General features: G+C 38.4%; 1 protein-coding gene across 2 annotated transcripts in view; it reads right to left on the minus strand.

The window, feature by feature from the left end:
• Positions 1-23,983, minus strand: part of PRKD1 (protein kinase D1) — a 281,949-nt gene that overhangs the window by 109,310 nt on the left and 148,656 nt on the right. For both annotated transcript variants that reach the window (XM_032481810.1, XM_032481811.1), the window contains exon 2: positions 22,076-22,214. In XM_032481810.1, the coding sequence (XP_032337701.1) occupies positions 22,076-22,214 (139 nt within the window). The remainder of the gene's footprint in view (positions 1-22,075; positions 22,215-23,983) is intronic.

The following is a 23,983-nucleotide window of genomic DNA, read 5'->3' on the forward strand; positions in this document are numbered from 1 at the left end:
AGTTAGCTCTGGAGGCTTGACTGGATTCAGGTTCAACTTTGTTGGCGGGACATTTTATGTTCATGTGATAGTTACTTTTAAGTGTCAACTTGGCTAGGCCATAGTACCCAGATATTTGAGCAAACATTATTCTAGATGTTTCTGTAAAGGCATTTTAAAGGTGTGATTAACATTAACATCAGGAGACTTCAGGAGACGGAGAATATGGCGGAGTAGAAGGACGCTCGCAGGTCACCCTCTCCCACAAATACACCAAGACCCACATCTACAGACCCCCTCAGCCAACCAGAGCACCTATGGAACTCCGACAGAACATCGCCCTCTTCAAAAGATAAAGACGCCAAAAATCTGGTAGGAGAAAAGGAAAAAAGAAAGAACAAAAGGCAAAGCAGCGCGGGACGGGTCCCGCGGGGAGAGAGCGGCAAAGGAGGACTGGCGCTCGCTCGCTGGGTCTCCCCTCTCCAACTGAGAGGTCAGCGGGATGGAGGGGGAGCCTCCAAGGCTCGGATCTGTACAGAGCAGCCCTTGACTAACAGAACTAAGTTAAACGAGCACAGAGCGTCCCCCCGACACCCAGCCTGAGACGCGGGCCGGCAGCGGCGGGCAGGGCCAGGCTGCACAAGCCGGGCGGAGGACGTAAGTGGCTGCACGGAGGCAGCCCAGGGGGAACGCAAGGGGCTGCGCGCCGTGGCTGTGGGTGCACAGGGCAGAACAACCTGGGCCCTCCATAAAACAGCAAGGTTGATGTGCTCTCGGGGGAAGGGTGCACACCCCCATCTCTGAAAACCCGCGGAAAGTTTTCGGGGGAAGAGAGGCGGGGCTCAGGCACAGCCACCATATCCTCCGCGCTGAGCACTCAGGCGGGGGCGGGGGCGAAACCGGCATCCGAACCGAAGGGCCCAGCAGCCTCAAAGGCCAGACTGAGACTGGCCTGCAGCCCGGGGCAGATAGGATCCTTCCATCCTGGTCCCTCAGAGAACTTGCTCCACAAAGACAAACAAGGAGCTGGGTTTTGGCTCGGAGCAGGGACAGGTCTTCCCCGAGCCCACCCGCGGAGCGCCGACCAGGGCGGAGCGCGCAGCCGCACAGAGAGCGGAACTACCGGCGGCGCAGGTAGAGGGAGAGCGGCGCCCCCGCCTTTCGGGCAGGAACACAGCCCCTGACCGAGGTGCTGGGAGGGGGCACGACCCGCCCTCCTACCCGGCCAGTCTGCAACATCTGACTGCGGCATCCGGAGGCGCAGCGACCCGCCCGCCCACAGCAGAGAGCTGCACCTGACCCAGTGTTAGGAGGAGGCGCGATCAGCTTGCCGACAGGTGCTGGGAGCAGCACAGAAGAGGGCGCCAATGGAGGGCCTCTGAAAACAGCAAGCTGAGCTTCCAAAACAGGACAAAGACAGAAAGACTTCACATTAAAAGCACACAGACTCCAGGAGAACACCGACAACCCCCCCCCTTTTTTTTTAAATCTGTTTTTACCTGTTCTATTTTCTATTACTCTCTTAATCTTTACTTCTTAATTCATTTCTATTTCTCTTGGGTTTTGATGTCCTGCTATTGATTAGACACAGGTTTCAAATACATCTATTCATCTCCCACCCCCCTTTTTTTGTAAAGGTTTTAAAAGGACGTCTCAACCCGATTAATACTCTGCTTCAACTCACTCTTCTATTATTCATTATACACTGTTTTCAAACCCTCTTTCTCCCTTCTTTTAAAATTCTTTCTCTCTCTCTCTTATTTTTTTTTCTTTTTTTCCTAAGTTTTATTCCTAAATAGGCATCAGATAGATAAAATCCTTAAGGACCAAAATAAACACCTGATACTCCATAAACCACAGTGCCAAAGAGGTATGAGCAAGATGAAGAAGCAGAAAAACCTTTCCCAATTAAAAGAACAAGAGAAATCCCCTGAAAGAAAGATCAACAAAATAGACATCAATAGCCTACTAGATCAAGATTTCAAAAAAGGAGTGATCGAATTGCTGAAGGAATTAAAAGAGATAGTGTTTAGAGATATAAAATATGTCAAAAATGAAATTGAAGCTATAAAGAAGAGCCAAGTAGAATGGGTAAACTCATTGACAGAGATGAGGAATGATCTAATAGCTGTGCAAAGCCGACTAGATAATGCAGAGGAACGAATTAGTGATCTAGAAGACAGGGCAATAGAAAGCACCCATTCAGAAGAACTACAAGAGAAGCAAACAAAAAATAATGAAAATAGCATAAGGGACCTATGGGATAATATAAAGAGTCCCAATCTTCGCATAATAGGGGTCCCAGAAGGAGAAGAAAGATCAAAGGGGATTGAAAAGGTTTTTGAAGAAATCATGACTGAAAACTTCCCAAACTTAAAGAAGGAATCAGATATCCAAGTACAGGAAGCTCAGAGGGTCCCAAACAGGAAGAACCCAAATAGACCCACACCAAGACATATCATAATCAAGATGGCCAGAGTCAAGGATAAAGAAATGATTCTAAAGGCAGCAAGAGAAAAGCAAAGAGTAAGTTGCAAGGGAACCCCCATAAGGCTCTCAGCTGATTTTTCTACACAAACACTACAGGCCAGAAGGGAGTGGCAAGATATATTCAAAGCCCTGAATGAAAAAAAGATGCAGCCTAGGATCCTTTATCCAGCAAGGCTATCCTTGAGGATAGAAGGAGAAATAAAGAGTTTCACAGACAAAAAAAAGCTGCAGGAGTTTAGCAACACTAAACCCATGCTAAAAGAAATATTGAAAGGGCTATTCTAAATAGAAAAGCAGCAGGATGCTACAGAAATGAGAAACACACAACTGGAAAGGTGATAACTCATGAATTACAAATAAAGTAAACATGAAATTATAAAAGAAGACATACAAATCACTGAGAGTGGGAGAGGGAGGCAGGGAAATATAGAGTATTTTTTTCTTTCTTTTTTAAATTTTTTTAACAGTAGGATGGGTTTGAGATCATGTTACTATCAGTTTAATAAAAACAGTTATAGTAATGGGTTGATAGATTTACAAAAAAGGGTAACCACAAGCCAAAAATTTACAAAGGAGTCACAAAAGTTAAATAAAATCCATGATAATACAAAGGGAAATTACCAAACCACAAAAGGAAGAAGAAAGGAACAAAGAGGATATACCAATTCAACTGCAAAGGTAAGTTCAAAATGGCAATAAACACACATCTATCATTAATTACTGTAAATGTTAATGGACTAAATGCTCCAGTCAAAAGACACAGAGTGGCAGACTGGATAATAAAGCAAGAACCTTCAATATGCTGCATACAAGAGACCCACTTTAGGGAGAAGGACACATATAGATTGAGAGTGAAAGGATGGAAAAGGATATTCCATGCAAATGGAAAAGCCAAAAAAGCAGGTGTTGCAGTACTGATTTCAGACAAAATAGACTTTAAAACAAAGGCCATAAAGAAAGATAAAGAAGGACATTTTATAATGATTAAAGGAGTGATACAAGATGAGGATATTACACTTGTTAATATATATGCACCCAATATAGGAGCACCTAAGTACATACAAGAATTACTAACAGAGATAAAGGGGGATATTGATGGGAATACAATCATAGTTGGAGATTTTAACACTGCATTAACATCACTAGACAGATCTTCCAGACAGAAAATAAACAAGGCAACAGAGAAATTAAATACTACAATAGAAAAACTAGATTTGGTGGATATTTTCAGAGCATTACACCCCCCAAAAATAGGATATACATTCTTTTCAAGTGCACATGGAACATTTTCCAGGATCGATCATGTACTTGGGCACAAAAGAAACCTCAACAATTTTAAGAAGATAGAAATTATCTCAAGCATCTTTACTGACCACAATGCCATGAAACTGGAAATCAACAACAGAGAAACAAAGGAGAAAAAAAGGAAAGCATGGAGATTAAACAATATGTTATTGAAAAAACAATGGATCAATGAGGAAATCAAAGCTGAAATTAAAAAATACCTTGAGACAAATGATAATGAAAGCACAACCACTCAAAACCTATGGGACACAGCAAAGGCAGTGCTAAGAGGGAAGTTTATAGCGATACAGGCCTTCCTCAAAAAAGAAGAACAATCTCAAATAAACAATTTAACCCACCACCTGAATGAATTAGAAAAAGAAGAACAAAAAGCCCCAAAAAGCAGCAGAAGGAAGGAAATAATAAAGATCAGAGAGGAATTAAATACAATAGAGATTAACAAGACCATAGAAAAACTCAACCAAACCAAAAGCTGGTTTTTTGAAAAAGTAAATAAAATCGACAAACCTCTGGCCAAACTCACAAAGAAGAAAAAAGAGAGAGCACAAATTAGCAAAATAAGAAAGGAAAATGGAGAAATTACAACAAACAAAATAGAAATACAGAATATCATACGAGAATATTATGAAAAACTATATGGAACCAAACTGGATAACCAAGTTTCTGGAAACATACTGTCCACCAAAACTGAATCAAGAAGAATCTGAACACTTGAACAACCCGATCACTAGAAAGGAAATAGAAATAGCAATTAAAAACCTCCCTACAAATAAAAGTCCAGGACCGGACGGCTTCACCGGGGAATTCTACCAAACATACAAAGAAGAACTCATACCAGTCCTTCTCAAACTCTTCCAGACGATTGAAAAGGAGGGAATACTCCCAAACTCATTCTATGAAGCCACCATCACCCTGATACCAAAACCAGGCAAAGACACTACAAAAAAAGAGAATTATAGGCCAATATCACTGATGAACATAGATGCCAAAACCCTCACCAAAATTTTAGCAAATAGAATCCAACAACACATAAAAAAGATTATACATCATGACCAAGTGGGGTTCATCCCAGGGACACAAGGCTGGTTCAACATAAGCAAATCAATCAGTGTAATACATCACATCAACAAGAGAAAGGACAAAAACCACATGATCATCTCAATCGATGCAGAAAAAGCATTTGATAAAATTCAACACCCATTTATGATAAAAACTCTCGCCAAAGTGGGTATAGAGGGAACATATCTCAACATCATAAAAGCTATATATGACAAACCTACAGCCAGCATAGTACTCAACGGTGAAAAACTCAAAAGCTTCCCACTAAAATCTGGGACAAGACAAGGATGCCCACTATCACCACTCCTATTCAACATAGTCCTGGAAGTCCTAGCCACAGCAGTCAGGCAAGAGAAAGAAATAAAAGGGATCCAAATTGGAAAAGAAGAGGTAAAAGTGTCATTATATGCTGATGACATGTTACTATATATAGAAAACCCTAAAAGGTCCACACAAAAGCTACTAGAGCTGATTGAAGAATTCAGCAAGGTAGCAGGTTACAAAATTAACGTTCAAAAATCAGTTGCATTTCTTTACACTAACGATAAATCAACAGAAGAAGAAAGTAAAGAAACAATCCCCTTTAAAATAGCACCCAAAGTAATAAAATATCTGGGAATAAATCTAACCAAGGAGGTGAAAGAATTATACACAGAAAACTATAAACCATTGATGAAGGAAATTAAAGAAGACTTTAAAAAATGGAAAGATATTCCATGCTCTTGGATTGGAAGAATCAATATTGTTAAAATGGTCACACTGCCCAAGGCAATCTACAGATTTAATGCAATCCCTATCCAATTACCCAGGACATATTTCACAGAACTAGAAAAAATCATAATAAAATTCATATGGAACCATCAAAGACCTAGAATTGCCAAAGCATTACTGAAGAGAAAGAAAGAGGCTGGAGGAATAACTCTCCCAGACTTCAGACAATACTATAGAGCTACAGTCATCAAGACAGCATGGTATTGGTACCAAAACAGACATATAGACCAATGGAACAGAATAGAGAGCCCAGAAATGAACCCACAAACTTTTGGTCAACTCATCTTTGACAAAGGAGGCAAGAATATACATTGGAATAAAGACAGTCTCTTCAGCAAATGGTGTTGGGAAAACTGGACAGCAGCATGTAAAACAATGAAGCTAGAACACTCCCTTACACCATATACAAAAATCAACTCAAAATGGATTAAAGACTTAAACATAAGACAAGATACAATAAACCTCCTAGAGGAAAACATAGGCAAAACATTATCTGACATACATGTAAAACATTTTCTCCTAGAAGAAATAAAAGCAAGAATAAACAAATGGGACCTAATGAAACTTACAAGCTTCTGCACAGCAAAGAAAACCAGAAATAAAACAAGAAGAAAACCTACGGAATGGGAGAAAATTTTTGCAAGTGAAACCGACAAAGGCTTGATCTCCAGAATATATAAGCAGCTCATACGACTCAATAAGAAAAAAATAAACAACCCAATCCAAAAATGGGCAGAAGACCTAAACAAGCAATTCTCCAAGGAAGACATACAAATGATCAAAAAGCACATGAAAAAATGCTCAATATCACTAATTATCAGAGAAATGCAAATCAAAACTACAATGAGGTATCACCTCACACCAGTCAGAATGGCCGTCATTCAAAAATCCACAAATGACAAATGCTGGAGAGGCTGTGGAGGAAGGGGAACCCTCCTACACTACTGGTGGGAATGCAGTTTGGTGCAGCCACTATGGAAAACAGTGTGGAGATTCCTCAAAAGACTAGGAATAGACTTACCATATGACCCAGGAATCCCACTCCTGGGCTTGTATCCAGAAGGAAATCTACTTCAGGATGACACCTGCACCCCAATGTTCATAGCAGCACTATTTACAATAGCCAAAACATGGAAACAGCCTAAATGTCCATCAACAGGTGACTGGATAAAGAAGAGGTGGTATATTTATACAATGGAATACTACTCAGCCATAAAAACCGACAACATAATGCCATTTGCAGCAACATGGATGCTCCTGGAGAATGTCATTCTAAGTGAAGTAAGCCAGAAAGAGAAAGAAAAATACCATATGAGATCGCTCATATGTGGAATCTAAAAAACAAAAACAAAAACAAAAACAAACAAACAAACAAAAACAAAGTGTAAATAAAGGACAGAAATAGACTCACAGACAGAGAATACAGACTTGTGGTTACCAGGGGGGTGGACGGTGGGAAGGGATAGACTGGGATTTCAAAATTGTAGAATAGACTACACTGTATAGCACAGGGAAATATACACAAAATGTTATGATAACTCACAGAGAAAAAAATGTGACAATGAGTGTGTAAATGTCCATGAATGACTGAAAAATTGTGCTGAACACTGGAATTTGACACAACATTGTAAAATGATTATAAATCAATAAAAAATGTTAAAAAAAAAAAAAAACATCAGTAGACTTCAAATAAAGCAGATTACCCTCCATCACATGAGAGGGCCTCATCCAGTCAGTTGAAGACTTTACCAGCAAAAAATTGACCTCCCCTGAGGAAAAGGGAATTCTGCCAGCAGACTGCCTTTGGACTTAAGCTAAAACATCAACTCTTCCCTGGGTCTCCAGCCTGCTGGCCTACCCCAAAGATTTTAGACTTGCCAGTCCCCATAATCACAAGAGCCAACTCCTTAAAGTCAATCAATTTCTACCCTTCCACACCACCCCCCTCTATTGATTCTATTACTCTGGAAAAGTCTGTCTAAACAGTTCCATCCTTTGTACTTCATTCTGCATAACATCTGGAGACTCACAATATCTGGCTGCCCTACTAAAGTAGATTCCGGTGATGATAGCCTGATGTTTCCATTTTGGTTCCCTACCAAAATTACATCTAGTGCAGAGGGTCTCAAAGTGTGCTCCTCAGGGCCAGCAGCACCAGCATCACATGGAAACTTGTTAGAAATGCATATTTTTGGCCACACCCTAAACATACTGAATCAGAGACTCTGGGGGTGTAGCCCAACAGTGTGTGCTTTAACAAGTTTCCCAGGAGATTTTGATGCACACTAAAATTTGAGAACCAATGCTATAATGGTTTCATCCATTGATGAACACTGACTGAATCAACGATTTCATCTGAGGCTGCAAACCAGTGATTCTGATTCCATCATTCATTCTACACTGTTTCTTGTAATAATTGTATAAAAAATATATTTTCCTCATAAACTGGTGCTATTTGGCTATTTTGCAATGCAGTTAGTACAGGGAAGGCAAGATAAACTTTTAATTCTTTCCCTTTACTGGCTATTACTTTCAATAATTAGAGTCCTAATTATTTCCACAGTATTCAATAAGTATATATTCTTTATATATAATCTGCTTGACTCAGTCTATTGATTCAGATTTTAACCTCATTCAGAAACACCCTCACAGACACACCCAGAATAATGTTAAACCAAATATATGAGTATCCATGGCCCAGTCGAACTGATATAAAATTAACCATCACAGTTGTTTATACTGGTAATCACTGATCTCTTTAAACTATACATATATATATGTGTGTGTTCTCTCTTTATATGTTTAATAAGAAAACCTGAATTCAAGAACAGTACTATGACAAGTGGCTTTAGAACTTATGTCATCAAATGCACTGTTACTTATGTAAGTAAAAAATATATAAACACCTACAATTGGGTTTTGAATAAATAAACGAAGAAGAGACAAATCTCAAAACTGCCAAAGTCATTCATGAAAGACAAGGGAAGTGTGAGAAACTGACATAGACCAGAGGAGACTGGAAGAAAGGTAACAACTAAATGCAATGTGGTGCTCTGGGTCGGGTCCCGGGGTAGAAATAGGACATTAATGAGAAAAAACTGCTAAGTTTGAATCATTGACCACTGTTGATTTCTTAGTTTTGATAAATATACCATGATGCCAATGTAAGATGATAACATTAGAGGAAAGAAATCTGGGTGAGGTGAACTTTCTGTACTGTCTTTGCAACTTTACTTCTAAAACTATTCAAAAAACAAAAAGTTTAGTTAAAAACCTATCAGGCCTTGACTACTGATCCACTTGCAAGGGTGCTATCGTCTAAGGAGGCCAGTCTGATTCCAAAGCAGGAAGGATGCAGTTGTGCTTGTCTCACAGGTTCTGTGTATTAAGTACTCCAGGGGACCAAAAATAGATTTCAGTCATTAGCAACAGTAAACCAAGACCTCTGCTCAGCACTAAATGTTTTTAAAGCATAAAACCAGCAAGGGTGGAGATTTACACATGAGATAATCCTGAGGTTGCTGTTAAGCTTGAAGGACACCATGAATCTCTTTGGCTCAATATGTAAACATTACACATTGGTTCTCAGGGAAGGAGTATATTAAAGCGGCAGAATTAAACAAGTATTTTTCATTAAAATTTTGGAATAATTGTTAGAACAACATGTCATAAGGTCTAGTGTGCCTTTTAACTTTGGAATTTTCCAAACATTTTAACTCCTTAAAACCAAAATTAAAATTTTCCTTTCAAACTGAGATCCATTTATGGAGTATTAAATTGTCAAGCAAAGCACATCGATCATGAAAAAGTTATTTGCAGAGTGACTACTGTGTGTGACACTGAGCTAACTGTTACATGTATTTTAAAAGAATTGTAACATATTTTCCCTATTCTTTAGTATTATTAGTTTTGTTGGATACTTAAGTACATATGAAGTCTGTCCATTTTAGCAAACTTGTATCTTGCTCTATCATTGCTTTTACAGTTCTGATTTCATAGGAAGTAATTTTTTACAGGTTGATTCTCAAAAATATAAATGATTTTTAAAGTGCTTGAAACTCACAATGGTGAAAGGTCTCATGTAGGGGCAGAAAAATATATAACCAAGTAAATCTCACTTAGATCTTTACCTAAATGAATGTCAAAGTAAAAATGCTGGGAAGAGGGGAGTATGACTCAGTGGTAGAGTGTGTGCTTAGCATGCCTGAGGTTCCTGGGTTCAATCTGCATTAAAACATAAATAAGTAAACCTAATTATGCCCCCTCCCCACCAAAAAAACAAACTAGTGTAAAGGCTGGGGCAAACCTATTTCAAACATCCAACTTGAGTTTTAGAATGGTTATGTCTAGTCACCATGAATAAAGATGTCTCCAGATGGCCTGTTCCATACCAGACCTTTATTGTTTACTCATGTCCATTATCCCTAAATAATCTGATTGTGGATAACATGGTGAATTAAGGAATAGTTTTTGCTTCAGTTATTTTTTTTTCCCCCAGCACCACAAGATTACTATGTGGTGGGAAAAAATCTATTTTCTCTTCATCTTTTTTTTTTGAACAACCAACCAACTGCTTGGTCTCAGTGAGAATTCTCCACACAGCTCTATATTATCATGTTTTCAGGATTAACAAGTTATAATGATTAGAACCTCAAAAACTCCTGGGGAAAATAAAAATAGAGTAAGATGAGACCCAGGGTTAGCCAGAAAATTTTCATTTTCTCAGAACCGAAATGCTAAAATTGCTTCACACCATGAAAAAAGTGAATTCAGAGTTTGTACTCAGATCCCAATTCTTGTATTAAAGTGTATGTAGGAAAAGAGATACTTGGTATATTTGTGTGTTGACTTCACTTTGAAGTCAACATGGTAACAGGCTACAGATGACTTAAAAATACTTAGAAAAGTGGAGGAACAAATACATTTTGGCATAGTATTGTTCTTTTCAAATACATCTTTCTATTTTACTCCTCCATACTGGCATAATGAATAGTCTATTGCTGTTTAAGACTTAAAACAGCTGCATTTCTAATTTTGGCAGATTATGAGGCATTTTTATATGGGTTGCATGTTAAAAGCAAATAAACGACATGCCAACTAGCAAAATGAGAGTGCTGGGCAGATGGTGGCACGGCTGAGTTATTGAACTGAAGTGCTATGTGCTACCAATCATGGAGCATCAAAAAGGGATATTTGGCAGCTTTTCAAGTGAAGCCCAAATCTTTACCTCAAGCAAAAATAATTCATATCCACAAAGTCTTCAGATAGCCATTCAGTAGCTATTCTCCAATTGGCTTTTGTTAACTTGGACAGCCTTCAATGACTTTATTTCACTGATTTTTATGGTATATACAATTCTGCCTTTCCTTCCCTCCTTTCCTCCTCTAGGTTATTGCATGAGTGTGTATGTGTGTGTGTACGTGTTGAGAGAGAGAAAAAGAGGGGGAGAGGGAGGGAGGAAGGGAGAGAGAGAAGAATATGGAAACAAAGCATATATTGTGATTTCTCCTTCTACTAAGGGGATTATCTTGACATAGGATGAAGTCAAGAAGGCATTCCAACATCTCCTCATAGTGAAAAAGAGAATCCATCCATATAAGATCATGAGACAATCTTGATCAGTATTAATCTTCACTGATCAATATCAATCAATACATTTTTAAAATTGCATTCTGTATGCTGTGATGTAAATTTCCTGCGAGCCCAGAGGGATGACTTTCCTGAGAATAAACAGTTGGGCACAGTACCAAAGAAAGGTTTGGCCTTCAAAAGCAGGTTTTTCTGATTCAGAACATCTTATGAAGTATGAGAGTAAAGTTATATAATTGTTTTTAAATAAATACTTTAGAATTTACAGTCTTAACTAAATGTTGTCTTTTCTAACTTGTCAACCCTTGATATTTTATTATATTTTGTATGTTTTTGTAAGCCACCATAAATTACCTTGGAAAAATGTGAGATAAAACAAAGAAAAGCATCTGTTTATATATTGTACAAATAGTTTGTACACTATAAACTATACTATGATGCCATATTACCCTTCCTGACCTATTTCCTTTCTTTCCTACTATCTACTTTTCCTAACTCCTTGCTTTCTAAGAGATTTTACAAGATCTGGATGTCTTAGCTAATGTGTTAGATACTTTACGTTATTATCATAGTCAAGCCTTAGTCTGAAGGTGAGGAAACACCCAAACACTAAATGGCTTTCCCAATGCCACACAGCTAATGAATGGGCTGCTGGGGACTGGACTCGGGCAGTCTGGTTCCAGGATCTGTGCTTTTAACTACTAGGGTATTCTGTGTAGCACACAACGAAATAAGATAAAGAAACCAAGAAACCCCAGGGAAATTGAATACTCTGCCAAACACAAAGAATTAGTACAGTAAAAGTGATGGAGTACTGACTTGTAACATTATTAACGGTGGCCGATGAATTCAGACTTGAAGGCCAAGGCCAACACAAGAAGGAAAATTAAATGTCCTAAGACTAACATTATTCATAAAATAGAACTGTTGGGGATACTGAAGTCTGAGGAATTTATCCAATAAGGAGGTCACAGGATGAGATAGTAGACAATTTCTCCTATGAGATTTTAATACATGTGTTACCAAAATTTTCAGGTGTGTTATTTATAATATCTCTCAATATGTCATGTCAAAGAGCATTTCCATTAAAAGAACTTTTGCAGGGTGTGTGTTTGTATACAACATGTTCCAGATTTTTTAGGAGTAAAATTTTGTTTATCTAGCTGCTCTGTCCAGCAGAACTATTTTTGATGGTCAAAATGTTCTATATCAATATGGCAGCTATTTAGCCAATGTGTCTACTGAACACTTGCAATGTAGTCAGTGCACCTGAGGAGCTGAATTTTAATTTCACTTTAATTCTAGTTAACTGAAATTTACATAGCCACACACACATAGTGGCTACCACACTGGACAGGGCACAACTAGAGGCATGGGTGGCATATCTCTCAGCTGACTGTCATGAACACAATTTCAGATTTTTATAAAAGATAGACAAAATAAAAACACAAATACTTTTATCTTCCAGTTTGAGCTTGGAGCACAAGAATTTTGTGTTACTTAAGCTCAGCAGAAAACTAACAATTTTTTCAAAGTTTTTGATTTGAAAAAAAAAATCCATGTCATCTCTGTATAAAATTGAGCCATGGGAATACCTATTTACAAGATAACATTATCATCTAAAACATTGTTTTATATTATGGTCAGATTCTGTAACTCATCTATTTCAGTATCTCTGATGTGTCAAAATCATTTTTGAGCTGGAGTGTGGCTTTTGGCAATAAGTCCCAAATAATTCTGAGTCAAATCTGGTAAATAACAAGACATTTTTGTACACTTTATAAGTCAATTATGAAGGCAAAATTAATTTTTAAAAAAAGCTAACATCTTACTATATTTTCTGGAAAGATTCTGAATATGCAAGTCCTCTGAGATCCGGTTGTACCACTGAGGTGCTAACACGGTTAAGATTTATCTACATGAGACCTTTAACTCCACCCTAAGAAGTAAATATAGGGAATCTTTGGTTACACAAAGACCTGAGAATACAGAGAAAAAGCCCCCTTTGTGTGGTTTTCATTACCCGTGTTCTTTTCCTGTTTATCTGGATGGCTTGTAATACTGCCAATTACAGAAGTAGTAGATGAAAAGAGAAAAGAAGGAAAAACTATGATTTCTGGCTGAATATTCACTTGCCAGATGGTGGAGGGCTAGGCCTTAGGCTAATTCTGTGCAAACAAAGGGCTTGATGTGTCCCTCTCTGAAAACCACGGTATGTACTCAGACAGAGATCTACGGAGACTTAGACGCCAGCTCTGAAGCACATGACTCAGCTTTTCCTATAGATCTTGCCAGCTGACCCTTAGGCATGGACAGCTGTTCTGCTGGATGGATACAGCCACAGAGGTCCAACACGAGGAGGGAAAGGAAAGGTCAGCCAACCTCTCAGGACATCACTCCTTATTCCTTCCAGACACTGGAATAGAAAGGTCAGAGCCTGAGGACAGCTCCAGGGTCACCTCTCTGAGCAGTAATGCCAGGTATGGAGCACCAAGGCTCCAGATGAACATGTGACAACAAACTGATGAAGGAAACAGAGATTAGTATTGAGGGGGAGCTCATCAAAAAGAAGTGACTATCAAATACGTTTTAGAAAGAAAGCAAGAATATTTGGGAGAAAAGAGCAATAGGTGGGAAAAGTGAAGTAATAAGAGTGAATGGACTTCATAGCAAATGAGGTTAGTTGGTCATGGTGATGAACAGAATCCAGGAGCTGTAGGAATTAGAAGGGAAACAATTTTATCTTATTAATTAGGTCTCATTTCACATGAGGAATGTTGTGAAAGACATCGCAATGTTTTGAGAGCAGAACTAAATTTCTAAAAATAAATGATTTCCAAAAAAAGTTTGTTTCTAAGAATATGTAGATGATAGCAAGAAACTAGAAAAAAAGGGTTAGTCAGATGATAATAATATTAATCTTACTAATAGATTAGACCAAGAAGAGTCAACAGTAAGCACCGAAATTCAATTCCAACAGAAGAGCAGTTAACTCTGGGATATCATATACAACAGCACCAATTTAACCATTCATTTGAATTTATTGGTTGTTCATTTTGCTAATGTAGGTATTCATTCGCTGAACAAATAGACATTGATTGTAAGGGATATGCCAGGCCCTGAGGATTCAATATCAAAATAAATGACTCCTGTTTCAAGAAATGTGTAGTCCAATAGGGTGGAGGTGGGGCAAAGAGGCTGAGTACTTCACATTTGTTGGGCATCTCTGAAACGCTTTCTAATTTTTCGCATGAAATCTAGAGCCCAACTCTATACCGGAGTAATTGTTTTTGCTATTTGACAGGAGATGGATAAAGACTCAGGGAAATGAACTGACTTGTCAAACACTATGTAAGAAATAAATGCAGCTCTGAGCATCAAAGTGGTCTTTGACTAGAAGTCCACTATTTATCAAATTGAAGTTATGTGGATATATGCCATGAAAGAAATATGTATATTTCTGAGTTAGTATATGTAAAGCACTCAGAGCAGTGCCTAACACATCATAAATGCTATATATCCTTCTGTGCACTGTCACTAATGTTACCTTTATTTCTTAAAGAACAACATGGGGAAGAAATATTATTTATTCAAAACTGAACAGGACAAGTCACAGGGATAGAAAACAAAATTGTGGTTACCAGACAGGTAAAAAAGAGAGTGGAGGGATCAACTGGAAGTTTGGGGTTCACAGATACTAACTGCTATATATAAAATATATAGACAGCAAGGTCCTACTGTATAACAAGGGAACTCTATTCAATACCTTCTAATAGCCTATAATGAAAAAGACTATGAAAAGGAATATATATATACATATGTATAAATGAATCACTTTGCTGTACACCAGAAATTAACACAACATTGTAAACCAACTATACTTTAATACAATACTATACAATATAATTTATGTTAAAAGAAAAATAAAACTAGGCAGGAGAAACATTATGCAGCAACATGGGCACAAATTCTTCAAATGAACTAAGATTCTTTAAAGAACTTTTTCCTTTGGGGTTTGTCTTATGCCCCATGGGACCTGGGGAGAATGTCTTCACTTTACCTTGACACGTAAGAGTACCCGGGTGAAAAAAGACAGAGAAGCAATGTACTATTGTACTGTATCTCCCTGGAGAATCCACTCCACAAAAGGACAAATAATCAAGAAAACTAACAAAGTAAGGGGAGAAGCACTCTAAGCCCCCACATTGCCTCATCCAGGTCACAAGTGGGGAAAGGTGAGAGACCCATGTGAACGTCCCGACAGCCTGCACTTTGCATTCACGTTTTTTATGAAGAAAGGTTTAGGGTAGCACCAAGAGACCAAAACCAGGTTTATTTGAAAGATAAGGATGGAAAGAGAATTAATAGTAAAAGGAAATGTTGAAGACAGTTAACATAAACCATACTTAGAAGAAAAGAGTAATGGCCTGTAATCTTACATTTAAGTTTTCCATTGTTACAAAACCACCCACACAGAAAACTGCAGCTGAAGTTGGACAGGAATTGACATCACTCAACCTGGCATATGTGGATATCCAAGCACAACTACAAAGAAATATAACTGAGTACTAAAGGCCAAGTCTTTTTCTACCTTAACTACCCAAGCAAGATTAGGGCTGAGGAGGTGCTTCTTATGATTAAATCTGCCTTCTTAAAAGCAAACAAACAAAATTACGTCTCTGTAATACACTCTTGGGGAAGTAATAATGCAGTGATCTAATACATCACTGCCGAGTTTTTTCCCTCCCATCCACCCATATTTCAGAGGAGGAGAAAACACTACTAAGCAATGTACTATATCTGAGAGAAATGGATATAACTGGCACAATGCCATGTAAATCAGTAATTTACACTTCCTACGAAAGGAAGGAGGACTAGCTGGAATTTTGTTACCATATATTTCTTCTGGCTTATGGTTTAGGCCCTGAACCTTACTAATAGAAAAACATGGTCATAAGGACCCTTTAAATAAAGTGACCCTAAGACACTATTTCAACTTTGATCAAAGTTGTGAAATTATATAATGAGATCCTATTTAAATAAGGGCACAGTTACTTTATTATTTCATATTTTGTGCCATAACTCTATAGAGAAGAGCCTCCAAGTTTTCTTAACCTGATCATAGTCTGTATATTTATCAAATATCTATTTTTTATGAGGAAGAGGGGAATAATTGTCCTGTGGTAAAAATCATGTCAATGGAACTTGTAGCTAGCTCATCGCTGGTTCTGTTTGTTACAAATACTATCAATGTTTCCCTGAAATATAAACTGTCTTACTATAGTAGGAATTCTTTGAACAGGTCCTCAAGAATTCCTGTTTACTGGTCCAAGTTCAAAGGGCCAACTTGAAGTGGTGTGAATAGTGACTCAATACTTAGATTTAAGCTCTGGTTGGTATTACCCCTGCTCAGCGCAGGATGTGGGCAAGTTAAAACTTATATTCCATAGCTTTTACGATATCTGATTTCACTACCTCCCAGAGTCACTACGAAGGAAACAACATTATTTATGCAAACTGCTTCAAAAGCCTGTGCTACTATGTAAACAAAGTTTTCTTTCTTCTTAACTCCTGCTTTTCCCAGGTTCAAATGTTCCCCTGAGAGATTAGTGGCCTGTGTAGAGAGAATGGATGTATCCTCTCAGACCTCTGGTCCATGTGCTTGACCCAGAGGAGCATTTCCATCTTGGACTGCTGAACCAATACTTACCAGGTATTTTGAGGGGAAAAAAGCACTTTGTGATAAAGTGAATTTGGGAAGTGATGTTAGAGAGTTATGTGTCCATAAGCCTGCACCAAAATTATGAAGAGTCCTACGGTAAGTAATTCCTTCAACACTGCTTAACACAACATTTTTCAAAGTTATCACAAAGTTGTCAAAGACCAGGATTCCCTTTTGTGATATGTTTAACAACCATGAACATCAAGGGGAAAGGCCACTCAGTGTGAGAAGAAGCAATCAAAACAGCTAATATCTCCTGTGCAGCTGCTATGCACAGAAACCCTGCGAAGTGTTTTATACCCATTAATTTAATTTTGGTAATAACCTCACAGTGTAGGTGCTAGTGTTGTCCCATTTTACAGATGAGGAAACTGGAACACAGAATGGTTTAAAGTCTTACCAAAGATGTAAGCAGTGAGGCACAGAGAAATGATATGACCCAGATGATCCGGCCCTGGAAACTGTGCTCAATCCTTACACATTGCCCTTTACTTGCAGACTGAAGAGAACATGGACTCCATGTATTATTAGCACTGTTTATGATACTCTCATTCAGTATAAGCTCCTTTTTAGATTAAAAGACAAACAAACAAACCCCCAAATTCCAGAGATTATGCAACTTGTATGAAATCACAAAGGAAATCAGCGCTACTATACATCTCTGAAATCATTCTTCATTCCCTCGGGTCAGTCCCAAACCCTTGGTCAGATGCACTGAACAATGCATGAAGGCAAGACTTGGGGTGGGGGCCAGGAAACGAGATCACTCTTAGGTAGACAAGCTCTCCTCGGAGTCCCCTTCATTTTCTCATTCTCCTTCATCAACTATATCCAAATGGTTATTCTAGCTTTTTAATTTTACCTCTTAAATAGCTCTTGATCTCTCCACCTCACTTCCAGCTCTTCTGCTACTGCCTGAGGACAGACCCGCAGCCCCTCTGCCTGGGCTATAGCATGAGCTTTCTAATGCGGCTCCCATCTCTAGACACTGGGGAACAAATAACCACAAGTGGAAACAGCATTTTGTACAGTTATAAATAATACAGGATAATCTAATGTAAAAGATAATAAACATTTCCAAGAAAAATATGGATTTTTACTATTAATGAAAGAAAAAAAGCTTTAACATTTAGCTCTAAGACTTTAAAACTGTGATTTTATTTGAGAAATTCTTGCAGTAACTCAAGATAGATACATACACACATATACACACAATTATTAGAGATCAAGTCCAAACAAAACAAAAAGAGTTGAGTCATGTGTACACAGTCCTGTTATTAATTTGCTTTGCTATGGCTGAATTACCAGGCTTCAATAGAGATCCCTCATGAAGAAGACTTCAGATAAATTCCATGAACTTTATTTTACAGTTCAGTACTATGTACTTGAACTTGACTTTGGCCTTAGTAAAAGAAATTTCCATTTGCAGTGTTTTCCTAATTCATTACAACAGTAACAATGCTAATCCTTTGGTCAACAGACAAAGAAAGTCTGCCAGAGGTGGGAGTGTATATGATGGGGAACTTCCATGGAGTTTTTTCATTTTTCTCCATAACGCAACACATCCACTGGTGAGCAATCTTTTCCTGGCTTACTGGGTCTAAAAGCATTAGCTCAACCAAATCGTATTTTTTTTTTTTCAAAGGAGAGAAAAGGACAGCAAATTAGCCAGGAGCAGTCTGGTAAGTACTAACAGATGATGAAAGGTCTCAGCAGAAAATGACATAAGCAAAAGAAAATTCCTGATGTTGTCTGAAGAGACAAGGGTGTTTAATCTTCCTCAAAATTATTTTTTCTATATTTTCTCAAATTTTACCCCTGTACTACTATGTCAGAAAATGTTCCTGTTGGTGGAATGTTGGTTAAACATAAAGAATTAGATTACGTTTATGTCAAACTACAGAGTGAAATGCATATTTTCGTGCGGAAAAACAGAAAATTTGGAAAAATGAATTTTAACAGGAAGACTACAGTCTTCAAGAGGAAAATTTTTACAGCATGTTTATGTTCTTGAACTGATTAAAAGGCAACAGAAGGAATGACCAGTGTTTTGCTCCCCTACCCCCTTACCCACTGCATTTTGAATGAAGTGGATCCTTAACCACAGGAAATGGCACAGTTCACTGGCTAATCACAGCATCCCTTCTCTTTAGGGACTGGTTCAGGAATGAGTATGTTTACGAGCTCCCTTGCATCAGGGCCTGAAGTGTCTTAGTAGCTATCATTTGTCTTGCCTCAAATTATAATGCAGTGCCATCCTGCCCACATCACAGGCACTAATTTCTTGTCAGGGCTGGGTAAACGCAGAGCAAGGAAACTTGAACTCCAGTTTACTTTTGAGAATCTATCTAGAAATGATATTTTTACAACAAATCAGTATTTTTGCAAAATTCTGTAATGTCTAATGTGATAACCAATGGGCAATCAATCAATCCATATATGTTTACTGAGAACTCATGTTACCATAGTAACAAAAGGATGGGGAGAGGGGAAGACAGCTAAACAACAGTACAGCCAGGTGAAAGGCAGATCTGCCTTAAGCCCTGTAGGCAAGGGACTGTGTGTCCAGCAGTCACGTGTGGCTCTGGAACAGGATCGGCAAAAATGGATGTTAAAGTAATTCAGATTACAGGCAGGTAGAGCAGAGCACACCCTGTTAGGATATAAGAATACCAAGTAGTTGAGACTGCAGCAAAGTGAGGTAGGACATGCATATCATGGGCCATGTGCTGGGGGGAAGGAAAATATAAAGGGAAAAATACAGTTCAAAAATGGTAGGAGTTAGTGATTGAAAACGACAGGGAAAAAAGACAGGGAACAGGCATGTACATGTGGCAGCGATCAGCACGATGCAGGAGGAGTCCCGCCACATGGACATCTCAGAGTGGAAGCCATGCCTTACTGGTGAGGTCATGTGTGAGGCTGTGCTGCAGGTGACTGGCAACAACCAGCAACGGGAAAAGGTATGGGGGAAAACAGGGCTGTAATGTGGAGGGGTGGGAGGTTTTAAAGAAAAACCACCTTTAACATTTCTTGAGAAAGTCACAATGCCAAGCGTTAGCATGGGAAAGGAGGTAGGAGAATACAGTTGCTGAAGAAGTTTACAGGTAAATGCTGGAGATCTGAACATAACTGAATGTGTGTGTGTGTGTGTATGTGTGTGTGTGTGTGTGTGTAACTCAATAATTTAAGGGTTAAATGCACTGGGGAAGTGGGACTACGTGGAGTGAGAAAAGGGTTCAAAGGCTCAAGGTTCAAAATTGGAATCGGGCTGTTATAAAATGGCACCTTTTAAATACCAACAAGATAGAGGCTGATAGAGTGGGAGAGCCTTTCCTGAGCCAGGTGCCTGGACAGCGGGTGAGGAGAAGGGCTACCCTAAAATGCCCTCTCAGCAGATGTGGCCAAGGAGACAGGAGAGGCAGGACATGGAACATAAAAAGTGGATGGTAAAAAAAAAAAAAAAAAAAAAAAAAAAGTGGCGTGGAAGCACAATCTGAGGTTCTGGGCTTGCAAAGATGAAGAAGAAAAGCAGAATGCCAGTGCTTGCGCCCAGGGCCCCCCAGAGGGCTGCGTCAGGTCCACGTGGGGTGGGGCAGGTCTGGCTCACTGATGCTGGTATGACATGCAAACAGGCAACACCCACCCCCTCCATCCCCAGAACACCCACACACAGCTTGCTTTCAATCTGTCTGGTACCACTCTAAAGCGCTTGTTAACAAAAGTCAAATGGAAAGAAAAATAAGTAATTTAGAAATGCAATCTTGAACATCTTCATATATTTCTAGACACTGCCACAGGGAAAAGACTCATAAAAAACATCATTTGAAAAACCGCCTGGCTTTGAGTCTAATACGAATTACAGTGAGAATAGATTTGGTGCATGATTTTCCTGAATAATTTATTTCAGGCAGCCCTTAGTGTTCGGAAACAGGATACTTAAAAAACATGACCAGGCACTAGTTTTGTAAGGCCAGGTGCTGTGAGCTGGTGTCAAAAGAGCTAAAGAAAAGTAAAAGGGAGAACCCAAAGTGAGTTTCCCCTCCAAAATTTTAAAAAATGAAAACCTTTGCTTTTTCAGCTTGTTTAGCAACCGGCAACCCTATAAACAGCAGGAAAATTATTACTTTTATCTAGCAAAACAAGTTATTTGATAGGATCTATGTATCCAGGACCTCACATGATGAAAGGAGATCAACAAAGACAAAGTGAACTGGACTGAATCAAAGCAAACAAAGCCCGAGTGAATTATAATCAATGCCTCCAAGTACTGGGCTCTGAACAAGTTGAGGAACTTGAGGAAACGAAGCCTAGAATCATTTTTAAAGGGAATGGATTTCCTTTAGTCAAAGAGAAAGGAAGCAAGCAAAGAAGGCCAGGAGGGAGAAAGGAGTAATGCAATCTAACTTGATTTTAACAACAACAACAACAAAAAAAACCAGTAAAAAACTGGACTTCCTCACAATATTGCACCAATCTTTGTTGTTAGGATCCCTGCTACAGGCATTCTCTGCAATTCTGTTAAAAGTTAATACATTCATCTTTTTCTGTATTGGATGGGCACAGTCCAATTACTAACTTCTAAATCCTAAATAAGAAATATAAACCGGGGCAGAGGAAAACAGCTGTTGCTCAGGGAGTGAGTTAGCTCGAGTCACACGGTACATCCTGACCTGCTGTAACTCCTGAATACTGGTTTCCAACTCAGTGTTGGCCAGTAGCTACTAGAGTTCTGATTTGACTAAAGCAATGGTTTCCCAGCCCGGCTGTTACTTCTTGGCTTCCAGGCACATAGTACATTTGGGGCCCTGACACTTGTTTTAGCTTCACTGTTAGTGAATTTGGTTCTGTCTGCTTTTGCTGCTGTTTCGAACGATGTAAAGTAATGAATGAAAGTCTGCCTGTATGTTAGTGGGGGGTGGGGAAGAGCATGAAGTTGGGAGAAGTGATTGGGACAGTACTGGGGGTGGAAATAGCCAATTCAAGGGAAACCTCTGGCTTTTTTCAAAATAATTTTGGAAGTTCGTGTAGACAAGAGCCCTGAAATCTCTTTTTGGGGCCAAGTGTGGTGTACCTTTTTTACGTTCCCTTAAAAACTTACAAACAAGTAGTCTCCAAATACAAATTATTCACCTATGGATAGAGGAAAAAGTATACTACCTGACAAGACGACTTCAATAAGATCACCTTCCTGGATATCGCTAGCTGTTTTCACCAGCTGAAGGATGTTTTCAGAGGTAGGGTCATGGCGAAAAAGCAGGATCTTATCATACATTCCATAGAAACCGCATTCAGGGAACTGTAAATACAAATGCCACAGCAGGTTAAATGTTGAAATCCTTCTGAATTTGAAATCAGAAGCAAATAAATAAATGTCAGGGCACAAATGTCAACTAATTAGAAAAGTTCACAGTATCTAGAATGTTAAAATTTAAAAATGATGACAAAATTGATATTGACATGATTCCAAATCAGGAGGAAAGAAATCATATATCATAAGGGCAACAATGACAAAATGATCTTCTCGTTCGAGAACGAGAATACAGGAGAATCTGAGATGAGATTCGAGGAAATTCCTAGCAATAAGGTGATCAAGAAATATAATAGGTGGGAAGAACTATACATTTTCACAGGGTTTACAGCAATTCAGTAACATTAAAATGGGAGCTAGTTTATTACAATTCCATTACAAATATTGCTGCAATTTGTCTGCGAAAGAGGTCAGCCCATTTTGGCATATTCAAAAATAAGAGATGATTCAATAAATCTAAACGTGTTCTGTGTGTGGGCAGTAGTGTTATCTAGATTCTTTGACTCAGGAAAACAGCAGAGGAGAAAACCCCATTCTCCCTTCTGCTGCTGCCCAGATGCTGCATTTAGTCTTCATGCAATCTTGGTTAAATAGATAAAACTACAAGAGCTAAAAGTCTGTTTGTTTTAAGTATACATACATACACAGGGATAAATCCAAGAGTTTATTACTCAAGACCATCTCCCAACAGTGGGCAAATAATGAAAGTTAATGAAGGATATTTTATAATGGACAAACCTAGAAAAATTCTGACAGTAACAATAACTATTAGAATATTAACAATCAATATTCCTCCTTACGTTCCCTCTCTTCCTGTTATGCAAGAAAGGGCCCTAAATTCAAATCACAGTCCTGACTGATGAATTCCACTTTAAAAGTAGAATCATTTGATCAAAGAGTAGGGACACCCTTAAGGATTTTAAAGCAAATTTCAATCTGATTACAAACCACAATCTCATGAACAGTGTAAACAAAAATCCAACTGTATTAGCATTGGATATTTTTGTTAAAACAATCAAACAACCTAGGCTAATTTCATATGTGAAAAGGGCTCTTTTCTTGTATATGATATTTTCACATAATTAGTGATTGCTATTTCTTTTATAAATTGATATTTGTAATGCAGAGGTCGTAAGTCAAGGAGAGAAAACTGTCTTGTTCTTGAAACTTGAGATGGGTTTGACACTTATGTCAATAAAGGTAGATTTTAAGGACATTCATGGAGGAATGTCTAGAATATGATACCTTCTGAAGATAAACATACTGTGAATTCTTTATTTTTTTCTTATTAATAAAATTAGGGGCTACATCCATGTGAGACATTTTGTGTGAATTAAAAATAAGTATATTCAGAACATCTTTTTGCTCTCAAGGGTCTGTTGACAACAAGGCTTAAAGCTACTTCTGCATATCACTTAGTAGAGTTGGGTTCCTTAAAATAAACACAAGAGCTAAAATGATGTCACTGCTTCCACTGTGCTAATTTAAAGAAAACAACAGTCCCTTTTTTGGTAATTTCTCCAGTAATGTTATTAGAGTGCAAGGAAAGGAAGAAAAAACTAAAACCCCATTTTCTGCAACTTAAAAGCAACAGACAGTTCATGTACTATTTTAAAAATAAACTTCACCAATGTGTAATTTACATGAAATAAATGGATATAAGTGTACATCTATGAGTTTTGACTCTTGCATCAACACCCATGCAACCAAAATCACAGCAAAGCCATGAAACATTTTCATCAACTCCTAGCATTTTA

This window comes from Camelus ferus, chromosome 6, assembly GCF_009834535.1.
Source record: "Camelus ferus isolate YT-003-E chromosome 6, BCGSAC_Cfer_1.0, whole genome shotgun sequence".
Classification (NCBI taxonomy): domain Eukaryota; kingdom Metazoa; phylum Chordata; class Mammalia; order Artiodactyla; family Camelidae; genus Camelus; species Camelus ferus.